Source organism: Pseudophryne corroboree, chromosome 11 (genome assembly GCF_028390025.1).
Source record: "Pseudophryne corroboree isolate aPseCor3 chromosome 11, aPseCor3.hap2, whole genome shotgun sequence".
Taxonomy (NCBI): Eukaryota; Metazoa; Chordata; class Amphibia; order Anura; family Myobatrachidae; genus Pseudophryne; species Pseudophryne corroboree.
The window spans coordinates 72473194-72488005 of NC_086454.1; the positions used below are offsets into that span (position 1 = coordinate 72473194).

A 14812-nucleotide genomic window follows, 5' to 3' on the forward strand; every position below is an offset into this window, starting at 1 on the left:
TTGTAAGGTAACACTTCCATGTGTTTTTTGGAGTCGGCATCACCTGTCCACAGGCAGAAATTGACATTGCATTAATTCTAGAGCCCAGTAGGCAAATGTCCCTCTGGGCATCCCTCATATATAGGACAGTGTCTTTTATATGCCCCAGGGTCAGCATAATGGTATCCCTGTCCAAGGTATCCATTTCCTCAGACAGATTATCAGTCCACGCTGCTACAGCACTACACATCCACGCCGACACAATTGTCGGCCTCAGTAGAGTCCCTGAATGTGTATAAACAGATTTCAGGATACTTTCCTGCTTTCTATCTGCAGGATCCTTTAGGGCGGCCGTATCCTGTGACGGCAGGGCCACCTTCTTAGATAAGCGTGTGAGAGCTTTATCTACCCTAGGGGAGGATTCCCAGCGCACCCTGTCCTCTGGCGGGAAAGGGTACGACATAAGTAACCTTTTGGAAATCAGCACTTTCTTATCAGGAGAATCCCACGCTCTTTCACATAACTCATTTAACTCATGTGAAGGGGGAAAAGTCACCTCTTGCTTTTTCTCCCCTTACATATAAACCCTCTTGTCAGGGACAGGGTCTACCTCTGATATGTGTAAAACATCCTTCATCGCTATAATCATGTAGCGGATAGCTTTTGTCATTTTCGGTTGCAATTTTGCATCATCGTCGTCGACACTGAAGTCAGAATCCGTGTCGACATCTGTGTCAACCATTTTGGATAGTGGGCGCTTTTGAGACCCTGAGGGCCTCTGCGCTGTAGGATCAGGAATGGGTTGAGACCCTGACTGGCCCAAGGTATCAGCTTTATCCAACCTTTTATGTAAGGAGTTTACATTATCATTTAACACCTTCCACATACCCATCCAATCAGGTGTCGGCGGCGACACGTCATTCAACTGCACTTGCTCTGCCTCCACATAGCCCTCTTCGTCAAACATGTCGACACATGCGTACCGACACACCACACACACAGGGGAAGCTCTAAATGAGGACAGGACCCCCACCAGGCCTTTTGGAGAGAGAGAGAGAGTATGCCAGCACACACCCCAGCGCTATATGACCCAGGAAACACACAGTAACTTAGTGTTTACCCAGTAGCTGCTGTATTATGATTAATGCGCCTAAATTTATGTGCCCCCCCCTCTCTTTTTTAACCTTCTACCGTGATTCTGCAGGGGAGAGCCTGGGGAGCTTCCTCTCAGTGGAGCTGTGGAAGGAAAATGGCGCTGGTGAGTGCCGAGGAAGAAGGCCCCGCCCCCTCAGCGGCGGGCTTCTGTCCCGCGATTTTGTGTAAAATTAATGGCGGGGGCTCATGCATTTAAACAGTGTCCAACTGTATATATGCAGATTTCGCCAGGAGGTATCAATTGCTGCCCAGGGCGCCCCCCCCTGCGCCCTGCACCCTACAGTGACCGGAGTGTGTGGGTTAGTGTGGGCGCAATGGCGCACAGCTGCAGTGCTGTGCGCTACCTCATGTAAAGACAGGAGTCTTCTGTCGCCGATTTCGATGTCTTCTCTGCTTCTGCCGGCTTCTGTCTTCTGGCTCTGCGAGGGGGACGGCGGCGCGGCTCCGGACGACAAGGTCAGGTCCTGTGTTCGATCCCTCTGGAGCTAATGGTGTCCAGTAGCCTAAGAAGCGCAACCTAGCCGCAGTTAGTAGGTTTGCTTCTCTCCCATCAGTCCCACGTAGCAGAGAGTCTGTTGACAGCAGAAGCTCTCTGAAAATACTTTCTTATTAGCAAGCTCAGGAGAGCTCACTAAAAGCACCCAGCTCTGTCCGGGCACAGATTCTAACTAACTGAGGTCTGGAGGAGGGGCATAGAGGGAGGAGCCAGTGCACACCAGTAGTACTAAATCTTTCTTAGAGTGCCCAGTCTCCTGCGGAGCCCGTCTATTCCCCATGGTCCTTACGGAGTCCCCAGCATCCACTAGGACATTAGAGAAAGGATAAGCTGCCTGAATCCTTTTGGGAATCAGGAATTTCTTCTCAGGGTTTGTCCAGACCCCCTCAAAGAGTCCATTCAGTTCATAAGACGGAGGGAAAGTTACATTAGGTTTCTTCTCTTTATTAAAGTAAGCATTCTCCTGTGGTAAAGGAGGGGGCTCTGTAACCTCTAACACCTCCCTTATAGCAACAATCATGTATTGAATGTTTTTTGCCAATTTTGGATCAATTCCCCTGGAATCACTAGTGTCGACACAGGAATCAGAGTCCGTGTCGGTATCAGTTTGTACTACTTGTGCAAATGACCTTTTTTGTGAACCAGAGGGGTCCCCTGTGGATGAAAAGGCAGAACTATTAAAAATCACATCTTCCACGGATTTTCTCCAGTTTTCAGCATGAGACTCAGATTTATTCAATCTCTTACTTATATGATTCACACTATCACGTAATTCTTTCACTCATTCAGGCTCGTGGTGCGACAGCAGCGCCACCACATTACATCCTTGTGTCCCTAAAATGGCTTCCTCAGGGGAAAAGCTCCCTGACTCAGACATGTTACACACGTGCAAAATCACACCACAGACACTCCGGGGCTACTGGAGACAGACCAACAGTAAAATCTGTCAGAGGGACACAGAAAGGAATTTGCCAGTCCACAACTCGGCGCCAAAATAACAAATCCCTGTGTATCGTATTTTATATACAGAGACCCTTCAAGCGCTTATATAATGCCACTAATGGGATTTAGCACCAAAATAATACACACACACCCCCCCCCCCCCCCCCCCCCCTTTTTTTGCACCCTGATACTTGGTCAGATGTGGAAAGGAGGATCAGCGTGTCTTCCCCTGCTGTGTGCTGGGCGGAAATGGTGCTGAGAAGTGTGCTGGCTGCCTGAGGAAGAAGCTTCGCCCCCTGCAATGGCGCGTTTCCCCTCAGGCATTACAAACGATCTTTATACTGGCGGGGGTGTTGGACAGTGTAGAATAGAGTATGCTACCTTTTGCCAGTGAGAGTAGGGTTCATGCTGCCCAGGGCGCACCCCACCCCGCGCCCTGCTGGGCTCTGTGTACATGGAGAGCATGATCGCGCAGCGTTCCCGCTTGCTGCGCGGTACCTTAAGCCGCCATGATGACCGAAGGTCCCTCTCTGCAGATCTCCTGTAACACTACTCACCAGTCTTCTGACTTCTGGCTCTGTTAGGGGGGTGACGGCGTGCTGTGGGAGTGCATAGCCGCAGCTAGTGTTCAGTATCCTTCAGGAGCTAATGGTGTCCTGTCAGCAGAAGCAGAGCCATGAAACTATATAGGAAGTTGGTTCCTACTTCTTCCCCCTAAGTCCAATGAAGCAGGGAGGCTGTTGCCAGCAGTCTCCCTGTAAAATAAAAAAACCTAAACAAAGTCTTTTAGTAGAACTCTGTAGAGCTCCACTAGAGTGCGACCAGTCTGCCTGGGCACATTTTCTAAACTGAGGTCTGGAGGAGGGGCATAGAGGGAGGAGCCAGTTCACACTCTGGAAAAGTCTTAAAGTGCCCATGGCTCTTGCGGAACAGTCTATACCCCATGGTACTGTAGTGGACCCCAGCATCCTCTAGGACTTATGAGAATTTGGATTACTTTATAAAGAACAGCAATTTTTAGGATTAATAAATACTAGCCTGTTCCCGATTACTTCTAAGACAGGATAAGTTCTACCTAGGGACAACGCACTATACACTGGGAGTTATGATACAGCCTGTATTTAAGAAGTTGTCATGTTACAAAAAGCTGTTGTTACATAGCAGGGAAAGTACACAGGAGCAAACGGCAGATAGCTGAAAGCCAAAAATAAGTTCTAGTGCTCTTGGAAACTGGTTATGATAAACATACACAAGTGTGACAGCTCCAATAAAATTATTAACATGATGGCAAAAAAATTTCGGTTGCTTTTGCAAAAACTGCCTACAGCTCAGACCCCCATGGGTGAACACAGCAAGAGATAGCGACAGAGCAGACTGACTTGTGAAAGGCTTCCGTGGAGGCAAAGTGAATATCAAAATATCAGCCGAACATACATTTTTCTGTATGCTAATTGCTGGCTTTACTTTGCATTACTATCAATTCAAGGAATGCAAAAAGGTACTGCACACATTACCAGCACAACAGATATTAGCTACCAATGACCAGCATATTAGAAAACCTATGTGATCAGCAACATATTCCCAGGAAGACACATAATTGGGCAATGTGCAGCAGAAACCACACATTTTAGCACAGATGCAAAGTGGCGGTGTTACACCCCCTGTAAAATAACCTATAAATAAGCTAGCCACATGTGGCAAAAAGCAGCATAGAGCCATCAGGGTAGACTCAACTGTGTCATGTGTAGGGGTCTTAAACTAGCAATGAGCGGTAAGGTGGGGGCGATCAGAGTCTGGGGCCCAGATTTATCATACCTTGGAGAGTGATAAATTGCATGGTGATAAAGTAGACAAAAGGGGCAGATGTATTAACCTGGAGAAGGCATAAGGAAGTGATAAACCAGTGATATGTGCAAGGTGATAAATGCACCAGCCAATTGGCTCCTAACTGTTAATTTACATATTGAAGCTGATTGGCTGCTGCGTTTATCACCTTGCACATATCACTGGTTTATCACTTCCTTATGCCTTCTCCAGAGTAATACATCTGCCCCAAAGTCTTTTCATTCTTTTTCTTTAGTGACGGTGATAAAGTACCATTCAATCAGCTCCCAGCTGTCATTTTTCAAACACAGCCTGTAACGTGTCAGTTAGGAGCTGATTGGTTGGTACTTTATCACCATGCAATGTATCACTCTTCAAGGCTTGATAAATCTGGGCCTGGGAGTATTAAGTAGGCGTTCCATACCATCCCTTTAAACCGGGACACTCATGGATTACCCAGGTTCTGTGGCTGATTGACACCAGATGAAAAGCAGGCTTCAAATCAGCCAGCCCCAAAACCGATGTAATTTATGCGTCCCATTTTAAAGGGATAGTATGGTAAGCCTAATAGTAAGGCACCTGCGTATACACCTCATCTACAGTGGAATTGAAATTAAGGATTTGAAATAACAGAAATGTTTATATGCTCTAAAGCGTGAAGTGTTGTCACTTCAAAAGGCATTTGGGATTGTGTTTTAGTTACATGCCCCACTAAATAAGGGCAACAGTTTTTTTTATTTAACAAGCAAACTACTATGTTGTCCATATTAAGCTGGGCATGTAACATACTGTAAGCAATCCCATGTGCGTTTGAAGTGCTGTTAGCCCAACCACCATATAATCCAGGTGTGCCATGCATGCTGGAGGCACAGCGTCACAAGAAGATGAACTTAGTGCAGATCACAATCAAACACCGCTACAGTCTCATAAACTTGCTACACAAAGATGGGAGTGCAGTGTAGACCTCAGATTTGTACTGTTTATATTCATTTATCAGCAAAAGGTAACAACGATCAGATGTTTAGCACAAAGGGCAATAAGGAAAACCAACATGTTCTCCTAGGTAAGTGATGCAATGTGGGTAATAAAAAAAATAAACAAACCCCAAAACACACCAGTATCCGTTTGGATGGTCGACCATGTTATGGTCCACAGTCATTAGGTCGACCACTATTGGTAGACATCGACATGGTCGACACATGAAAAGGTCGACATGAGTTCTTCCCTTTTTTTTTTCTTTTGGGGAACTTTTCCATACTTTACGATCCACGTGGACTACGATTGGGAACGGTAACCTGTGCTGAGCGCAGCGGTAGCGGAGCTAGGCACCTTGCATGGGGACGCGGTGCACTAATTGGGGTTCCCAGTCACTTTTTACGCAAAAAACGACACCAAAAAAAGTAAAAAAACAAAACAAAACTCATGTCGACCTTTTCATGTGTCGACCTTTTGTCCATGTCAACCATGCCAATGTCGGCCTAATGACTGTCGACCATAACATGGTCGACCATTCATACCGGAACCAAAACACACCTATTATAACAATTGCTTACGTAATCCGCTCTAATCTGAAAAACCATGCAGCTGGCAAATCCATTAAAAGACATATCAAAATGTACTTTTATGCCACATTTATATTTTCCAGTTTCCATGGCAAGATTACAATCTAAGATGTATCTTTCAGATTTGTAACTGCATAAAGTGTGTAATACACAGTCAGTCCCGTCCACCATGGGAAAATCATTTGCTGGCTGATGCCAGGTTGAGGGAAACAGATCAGCACCAGTAGCAAGTCAAGCACACAGATCGGGGGTGTGGACACCACAAGATGCAGTATGTTTCCCATACAGAACAAGGGGCCTAATTCAGACCTGTTCGCTCGCTAGTGGTATTTTTTGCAGTCATGGGTTCGCTTAGCCGCCGCCCATAGGGGAGGGTATTTTTGCTGTGCAAGTGTGTGAACGCATGTGTAGCAGAGCTGTACAAACTGATTTTGTGCAGTCTCTGAGTATCCCAGGACTTACTCAGCCGCTGCAAACACTTCAGCCTGTCCGGGACCGGAATGGACGTCAGGAACTCTCCCTGCAAACACTTGGACACGCCTGCGTTTTTCCAACCACTCCCAGAAAACGGACAGTTGACACCCATAAACGGCTTCTTCCTGTCAATCTCCCTGCGACTGCCTGTGCGAATGGATTCCTTGCACAAACCCATAGCTGAGCGGTGATCCGCTTTGTACCTGTGCAACGAGCCCGCACACTGCGGTGCATGCGCAGTTTAGGCCTGATAGCCTGCTGTATGAAAACGCAGCCTAGCGATCAGGTGTGAATTAGGCCCAATACACTGAGTTTATTTCTATGCACGGAATGCTGGGGCACATGATGCCAATATACATCTGTCCAACCCAGCATCAAGTCCTTAGTTACCCCTGCGTTGCAGACCATAGTAGTTAATTTTCTGGCAGGATTTGAAAATGCTGCAGAGACTACATTTTAAATATTATATGATTCGCCTGATATTGCGATAGCAGTAAGTAAAAACCTTTACTGTTGTAATCAATATACAAAAGGGATTAATGTGTCGGGTGTGGATCGTTGGGTCGACAGTCATTAGGTAGACCACTATTGGTTGACAATGACTAGGTTGATACATGAATTAGGTCGACACAGTCATTAGGTCGACATTGAAAAAGATCGACACCCAGGTTGTGGTTGTTTTTTTTAAATTGGGTTGTCTTCGTAAAGTGACTAGGAACCCCAATTAGTGCACCATGTCCCCTCGCTTCGCTTGCCGTGCTTCAGGCAAGATTACTATTCCCAATCGTAGTCCACGTGGACCGTAAACTATGAAAGTTACATTTAAAAAAAAAAAAAAACTTTTTAAGCGGCGACCTTTGCCATGTCGACCTAGTGACCATGTCGACCAATAGTGGTCGACCTAAAGACCGGACACCAATGTGAAGTGGTCTGTAACTTTAAATCCTAGGCATCAATTTTCACTGTACTGTTAAACAATTGTTAATTATATTCGTATATACACTTATTAGCAGAGGAGATCATCAACATCTCCTGTGCATTTCTAGTGTTCACTCTAGGATCCGGGCAGGGCGCCGGACTGTGAGGGGCACAAACGGCAAAAAGGGGCGTGGTCGTGCAAAATAGGGGCGTGGTCAATACATGTAATAAAAGTGGGCGGTTCAGCCGGCGGTGTCACTGTTGGGGGCGTGCCCAGCACCTACGGAAGTGCTAGGCTTCCCCCAAGCTCTCTCACAGCGTGAATGGATGCCGCGCGCATACGCACAGCATCTTCACACGCTGGGAGGGCAGAAAGCGGGCGGCTATTTGAGCAGGGCGCCGCAGAAAAGGGCAAAATCCGCCCTGCCCTAAAAAATAAAATCGGGCAGGGTGCGGCGCCCTGCTAAAACAGCCTAGCGTGATCACTACATTTCTGACAGGGCCATAGAGAATAACGCAAGCTACACCGCTAAGTCAGCAGTTTGCTGTGCAAGGCTCTAGTAGAGGCACGTTGTACTAATGATTAAAGCACATACATTGATACATACCTGTACTGTTGTAGCCATTCAGCACACCGTCCAACACAATCCTTGTCGTCTGCTCGAAAACTTCCTGCTGAGTTGAATTCTCGTCAAAGACACAATCGTACACAAACTTAATGTCTTTATTTTTCTTTCTTGCAACATCCCTATTGGTTGCACTCCTGCCGTGAAAGAAAGTGACAACTTCCACCTTCGGATCAAATACTAGAATGTGTCTATCCACCACTTGCACCACACTGGTGGAATTTGCTTGCCTCTCTCTCTCGTTTGAAGGGCGTACTCTGACTACCACTCTTACATGGCTACAAACATCTCCCTCGCCAGTAGCCATGTTTGAATAGACGGAGATCCGATGAATGGTTTATAATCTGGAAAAAGAAAGCAACAATAAGAGTCAAAATTTGCTTCTACTTTCCATAGATCCAATTTTTAAATGATTTTATTTTTCTGGGTACATATTAAGAGCAGATGCAGCACTGCAAAGAAGTTCACTTTCCTGGTGCACCTTACCGTTGTGTTTAGCACTGTGCATGCGCCATAGCTTTGCACACTCATCTACAGGCGATTCAGAGAATATGCATCTTGTGGCTGCATGGACGTAACTGGATAATGACTGGGAACTCACTTGTTGGCTATGTTTAGCACGTACGTGAAACTGCAATTTATGTTGAGATGCGCACACATGGAGATCTGGTGGATTTTCAAATGGATCTCTTGAAGCAAGGGTAAACCTGGTTAAAGTGCATTTAATTCTATGGGGGGGGGTTCACTTGTTATCATCACCAGTGTTGGGTTTAGCTGCGTAAAGCAGCTAAATAAATGGGCGCGATTGCGTAAGCTGCTATGCGTCTCCGCGCGCCCAACCAGAGCAACCGCTGAATTGCTCCGTTGGGCACCATCTAGTGGCAGCCGCAGGGGAAAACAGCTGAATTGCCCCCTATGACTGGACTTAATGCTCACCCCACTCTTGTCCCTCCTCAGATCCTACACAGCCTTATTTTTTTGGCCTGGACTGTGACACAAATAATGGTGCTCAAGAACAAAACAACTGCAGTGGATCAGACTTCTTGCATATAACTGGAAAAACAGTGCGTATAGCCCACAGCTTGGTGTCCCCTTATAACTACAAAGCTCCATGCTGATCAGTACAAGGCTAAGGTAGCAGGCCTGCAAGAAAAAAAGAAAGAGTCCACCACTACCCCACCCGAAAAAGCAGCCTCATTCTTAATGTACTAATTCCAACAACTGTACCCAGGGGTCTAACTATGTTATGCCGGCTGTCGGGATCCCGGCGCTGGTATGCCGGCAGCGGGGCAAGCGCAAAAGAACCCTTTGCATGCTCGCTGCGCTCGCTACGCTGCGGGCACGGTGGCGCACCACACTGTTTATTCTCCCTCCAGGGGTGTCGTGGACCCCCCAAGAGGGAGAATAGTTGTCGGTATGCCGGCTGTCGGGATCCCGGCAGTCGTCATATCAAATCCCTCCCGTACCCAGTAGGTGTTCGGACAGAACTAAAACGTAAATTGCAGAATTCAATTATAGAATTACAAGTGGCAGCAAGCCTTGGTGCCTGTAGAACAATGATGTATCAACGAACTACACCAGGGTTATTCAACATGTCACCCTTCAGCTGCTGTGGAACTATACACCCCACATGCAGTCATAGCTTTGCTATTGGGGCATATGTAGCTCCACAGAAGCGTAAGGCCCCTTTCACACTAGCCAGCACGACAAACTCCTGGACGGCATCTTGCCGTGCCGGGATTGTAATGACTACTCAGCCCGATGAGTTCTTTCACACGACACGGACACGGCCCAGTCACCGTGCTGTAGCCAGATCTATCCACTGAATAGGAGAACGGCTGCCAGACCGGACCTGAAGGGAATAGATTCAGTGTCTGAATCGCCTTTCACACAAAACGGCTTTTTTCCTTTTGCTGCTGCATATGCGCGCAGCATTAAACACGGCTCAAAGCCGTTGTGTGTGAAAGGCACAGATATTATATCTGGAGCTTTTTACACTACTACATCAAACTGTAAATGAACCTCTACGTGGTAATGCAGCTTAAAATAATCCCAGAGAGCATAAGTAAATTATCAAACTATTAATCAATGTGGAACTTGCTTCTACCCAAATAACATCCTAGGAACTCTTTAAAGGACCACTATTGGCAATATAAAAATATTTTTTTATAAATATGAACCACTAGGTGATTCATCGCGCCCTACGGGCGCTCTTCACACCGTCGTCAGAGACTACGACCCCCTTAACCCTTGCACGCCCTTGTGCCATGCAATATATGTATTATATGGAGTATTACCTCCAATCATAATTGTGTGAGTGGTTAAATATAGCACGGACAAAGGGCGTGCGACGGTTTAGGGGTTGTAGCCCCTTGCAACAGTGTGAACAACGCACGCAGGGCCTGATGAATCACCTAGTAGGTGCTGTGGTTGGGGGAGTGGCGGGTGCTGGGAGACGCAGATGGGGAGGTGGTCTGGGGGTACCGTGGGTGGGGGAGGGGCTGGTGCGGTGGTGCCGTGGGTGGGGGTTGGTGGTGGGGAAGAGGTTGAGGGTCCGGAGCTGCCACGGGAGGGGGACCGAAGCCACCACAGGTGGTGGAGGAGGGTGTGGTGTGGAGGTGCCGCGGATGGAGCCCGGAGGTACTGCGAGTGGGGGAGGGGGCGGGGAATGCTTTTCCTCCTGGAAGCAGCTAAGCTGCTGTCCTCCCTTTGGCAGTGGCTCTCCCGGAGACTTGCTCAGCAGCCAGTCACTATTGTTTGCACCGTTGTCCCAACGCGCTGCATTACAGGGAAGAAGATGCACTCAATAAACTACAGCTCCCAGCAGGCCTTAGCGCTGGAATGCTTCGTCGCCAAGGGCTGCTGGGAGCGGTGGTTTATTTAGTGCGTCTACTTCCCTGTAATACGACGCGCTAAGACACCGGCGCTAACAATAGTGACTGGCTGGCAGAACTGACTGACTGGCTGAATCAAGGTAAAAGGTGAGAATGCTGTGCAGTGTAAGTGACACTGCACCCCCACTGCACTGCACAGCACTGTCACCCTTTACATTGATTCAGCGTCCAGACATTACCCTCCGCGATATCACCCACTCTATCCGTTACATTAGCCATTTCGGGGCTTCCAGGCCAGCAGCCCAGGTACTGTGTTGTGGAGTCAGGGCCTCTGGGAATCTTGGCGTGGCTGTGGCGGGGAGGCACTTCTGTGACATCATGCGCAGGAGGCGGCTCCGGAGCTCAGAGAGTATGCGGTGCAGGGAGGGCTATGAAAGCCTTCCGCTGCGCCGCTTTCCTACATATCTATTAGTGTTCACTCTAGGAGTGAAAAGGGGCAGGGCGCCGGACTCTGGGGGAACATTTGCGCAAATTAGGGGGCGTGGCCACACCTACGTCATTTTAGGGGGCGGAGCAGCCCACAGACGCTACTATAGAGAGCGCCTGTGGCCGGCGACGTCACTGTTGGGGGCGTGCCCAGCACCTCCGTCGTTGCTGGGCTTCCCCCAGCTCTCTCCCAATGCGTGAATGGATGCCGCGCGCATGCGCACGGCATCTATACACGCCAGGAGGGCAGGAAGCGGGCGGCTGTTCTAGCAGGGCGCCGCAAAAGGGGCAGGGCGGGTTTTGCCTGCTAAAAAAACGGGCAGGGCGCGGCGCCCTGCTAAAACAGCCTGGAGTGAACACTATCTATGCCGGTGGACGCAGCTGTGCCGCGGCTAAGGAGAGGGGATTGTTGATGCCGGAGGAGGCAGGCGGACTGGCAGCAGGAAATAGGACGCTGCAGTAAAAGGATTTTTTTTCCCCTATCTACAGCGCAGACACTTGCTGCAGATGCAGTGGCATACCCTCCACCTGTACCTTTTTGGCAGGTACAGTATCTTTTTTATGGTCTATTCCGATTTTTGGCTCTCCAAACTTCCATCGAAAGTATAGGGAAAGAGGTGTGGCCACACCACTTTACCCGTGGCCACGCCCCCTTTTCAAATTTGTATCAATGTTTATGTGTAAATTGTTGGAGAGTATGTTGCTGCAGATGCAGTGGGCCTACTTTGGGGTGTGGACCTGGAGCTGCAGCTCCATCAGTCCCATTGTTAATCCTGCTCTGGGAACACACAGCAGCCAAAGGGCAGAGCCTCCCATTGGATGTAACCTATGTGGGTGGGTGTTTCTCGCCCAATCAGCTGTGGACTGGGTGTGATAGACCTGCTGCTAAACCAATGAGAGCTCCTACCCACGCCCAGCATTATACACACAGTCACTTTGGGCTATTATATAGGAGATGACGGGCAAATGGAGTATTTTTAATGGGTGTTTCCAAATGTTTGACTTCAGAAAAGGATTGGGGGGCGGCACACATACACACAACGTATACCACTTGGTTTAGACAAGGTATTTTATAAATTGTAAATAATAAGCACACTTCTTCACAAAGTGTGCCGGTCTCTAAAGACAACGTAGAAACTCCATTCATATAATCTATGACTGTACAAGGAGGTCTCTTCACCATCCTGACTAACCAGGAGTAGTTACCTTCTGCTCGGGGTGTGTGAGTACTTCATGCTCACCTGTGGGCCCTATACACTTGCCGATGTGTGCAGGCGATATGAATGATCACGTTCAGTAATGAACGACAAATTGTTCATATCGCTCAGTGTGCCTGCCCCGTGGTCGTTCATCATTGGTTCTCCGTCGCTTTGCAATGCAAGTCAATTTGGACGATGATCGATCATCATTCAGATCGTTCATCGTCCAAATTGCAAGAATCGCTGAGTGTGTAGAGCCCATTAAAGTAATGTGCAGCACCCCTGCAAAGCTAATCTATGCTCTCTCTATAGGTCTGAGGGACACTTTCTAGGCCCCAAAACATTATGGCACTGATTTCAATTGTGCTATATAAATAACTGAATATTAGAAGATAGGAGTAATAGTAACCCATGCTATATTCTAGTATTACTAGTAGCAAGAGAAACATTGGGATCATAAAAGAGAAGAACAGTAACTCTTATAATACCTATATAAAAAGGGAATTAACTCTTGGGTGTATGTTTGGCAGATGAACACCAATATTCCTGATTTCTTGCCTGATTCAGAGCTGTAGTTTATGGCATTTGCAGATGTGAACACGCTCGCAACGTATGTGCAAAAACATGCCTGCCAACTGGCTTCAAGCCTGTAATAGCGGAGCGACAGACTGAGCAAATGTTGCTACAGTACACCCCCTTTCCCTATCTGCGGTGGGAGTGATCATGGAGACATTGCGAATGCCATCTGAAACATTAACTTGCACACTAAGACTTTCCACTGAATTTTGCACAGAATCAGTAGTAAATAAGCAATCCACTGTGAATACATCAGCATGGCGTATATTAAAACTCCGAATCAGGCCCCTCAGGGATCGCTAACTTCTTCCTCAGATACAGAAAGTACAAATGATAAAAGTGACAGCTTGCTGCAGTGTTTTGTACGTGTGCAGTCGGCGCCAGCATAAAACACATTTGTAGTTCACATTGGGCTCTGTCATTGATTTTGTACCATCGGTGGTTGGAGACACCAACAATGGTCCAATGCCAACCCTAGCTTGTTGTGTGTCAGAATTAGGTAGCTATGTGGGCACGGCTCCATGCTCGCCATGATTCCACGTGGGCACAGCTCTGTGCTCGCCATGGTTCCACGCGGGCACAGCTCCGTGCTCGCCATGGATCCACATGGGCATCGTGCTATGTTAGCCGTACCACATGGTTAGCATCCTATACTCACCGCACCTCCTAGTATCATTCTGTTTTCGCCATAAAACGTGGGTACCATTCTACGCTCACTGCACCATACCAAGTAAGTACCACTTTATTTGCGCCATATCATACCATATGGATACCTTACTAACACATACATGTAGCAGCACGCTTACAGGCTTTTCCCAGGTGTCACCACATTACATATATGTAGTAGCATGTCCCCATCAGTGCTCCACATGCCTGATAAAGCCACCAGAAGACATGGGCTCCTCTGCTAAAGCCAGGGACTAGGCCATTTACCCTGCACACTCCCCAATGTGAGCCCATGCTATGGGCAATGCCTATGAGGCACGGTGTGGCTGGCCGGCAGGGTGACCCTGAGCTCAGGTCATACCGGGGCCACGCCGAGGGTAGCCGCTCACACTGCCCGGCCAGCAGACTCCTTAGTCAGGGTGGGCTGGGGCTCTCTCGGGCAGCTATGAACGTCTGCGCGCTGGATGGAGGCGGGTGACGGGCAGTTAGGCTGCCTCCGGCCCGGCCAGTACGCGCTCCCACACTAACCTCCTGGCCCGCCGCTGTGTCACCATGGCCCGGGTGCAGATCCCCGGCTGTCCCCTGACACGGCTGCTGCTGCTGCGGCCTCAGTGCAGCAACAAGATTCAAACCACAGCGGCTCTCGCCTGCTGGCCTGCGATTGGTCGGTACGAGTATTGCGTGCCAGGCAACCCGCCCACAGGCGTCTCCTCTCCGGCCATCTGATTGGCTGGCGCGGCGCAGCCCGTGACGCAACTGGGTGACGTTGGGGGAACCCTCCGTGCGAGTAACCCCTTCCGCGCTGTGACTCTGGGGGGTGAGGGGGAGTGGGAGTGTGTCAGCGCCCCGGTTGGTGCCGACGTTTCAGCCCCGCAGCGGCGCCGGGGAACGGGGACAGGGGCTTCTGTTATATGGCGGTGTGACAGGTAGTGCCCTCCTGCCGCCGGCGCTGCGCTCAGTCTGTACACACACACTATATTAGCAGGTGCTCATACTCCCACTTCCAACTTGTAAGATAAACGCCCCGATCCGCCCAAACACGTCTGCTATCGTGTAAGCTCCGCCGCTTTTGAGG

The 14812-nt window shown here is 48.7% G+C and overlaps 1 protein-coding gene across 3 annotated transcripts in view; it reads right to left on the minus strand.

Annotated features, from left to right (window-relative positions):
- KIF18A (kinesin family member 18A) overlaps positions 1-14588 on the minus strand; it is a 272865-nt gene extending 258277 nt beyond the window's left edge. Inside the window, exons 1-2 of one of the 3 annotated variants that reach the window (XM_063944417.1) lie at positions 14266-14588; positions 7959-8320 (exon numbers count right to left, since the gene is read on the minus strand). In XM_063944417.1, coding sequence (XP_063800487.1) covers positions 7959-8283 — 325 coding nt within the window. In that variant the 5' untranslated portion in view covers positions 8284-8320; positions 14266-14588. The other 2 variants (XM_063944418.1, XM_063944419.1) reach the window with 2 other exon arrangements.
- Between the last annotated feature and the right edge of the window lie 224 nt (positions 14589-14812).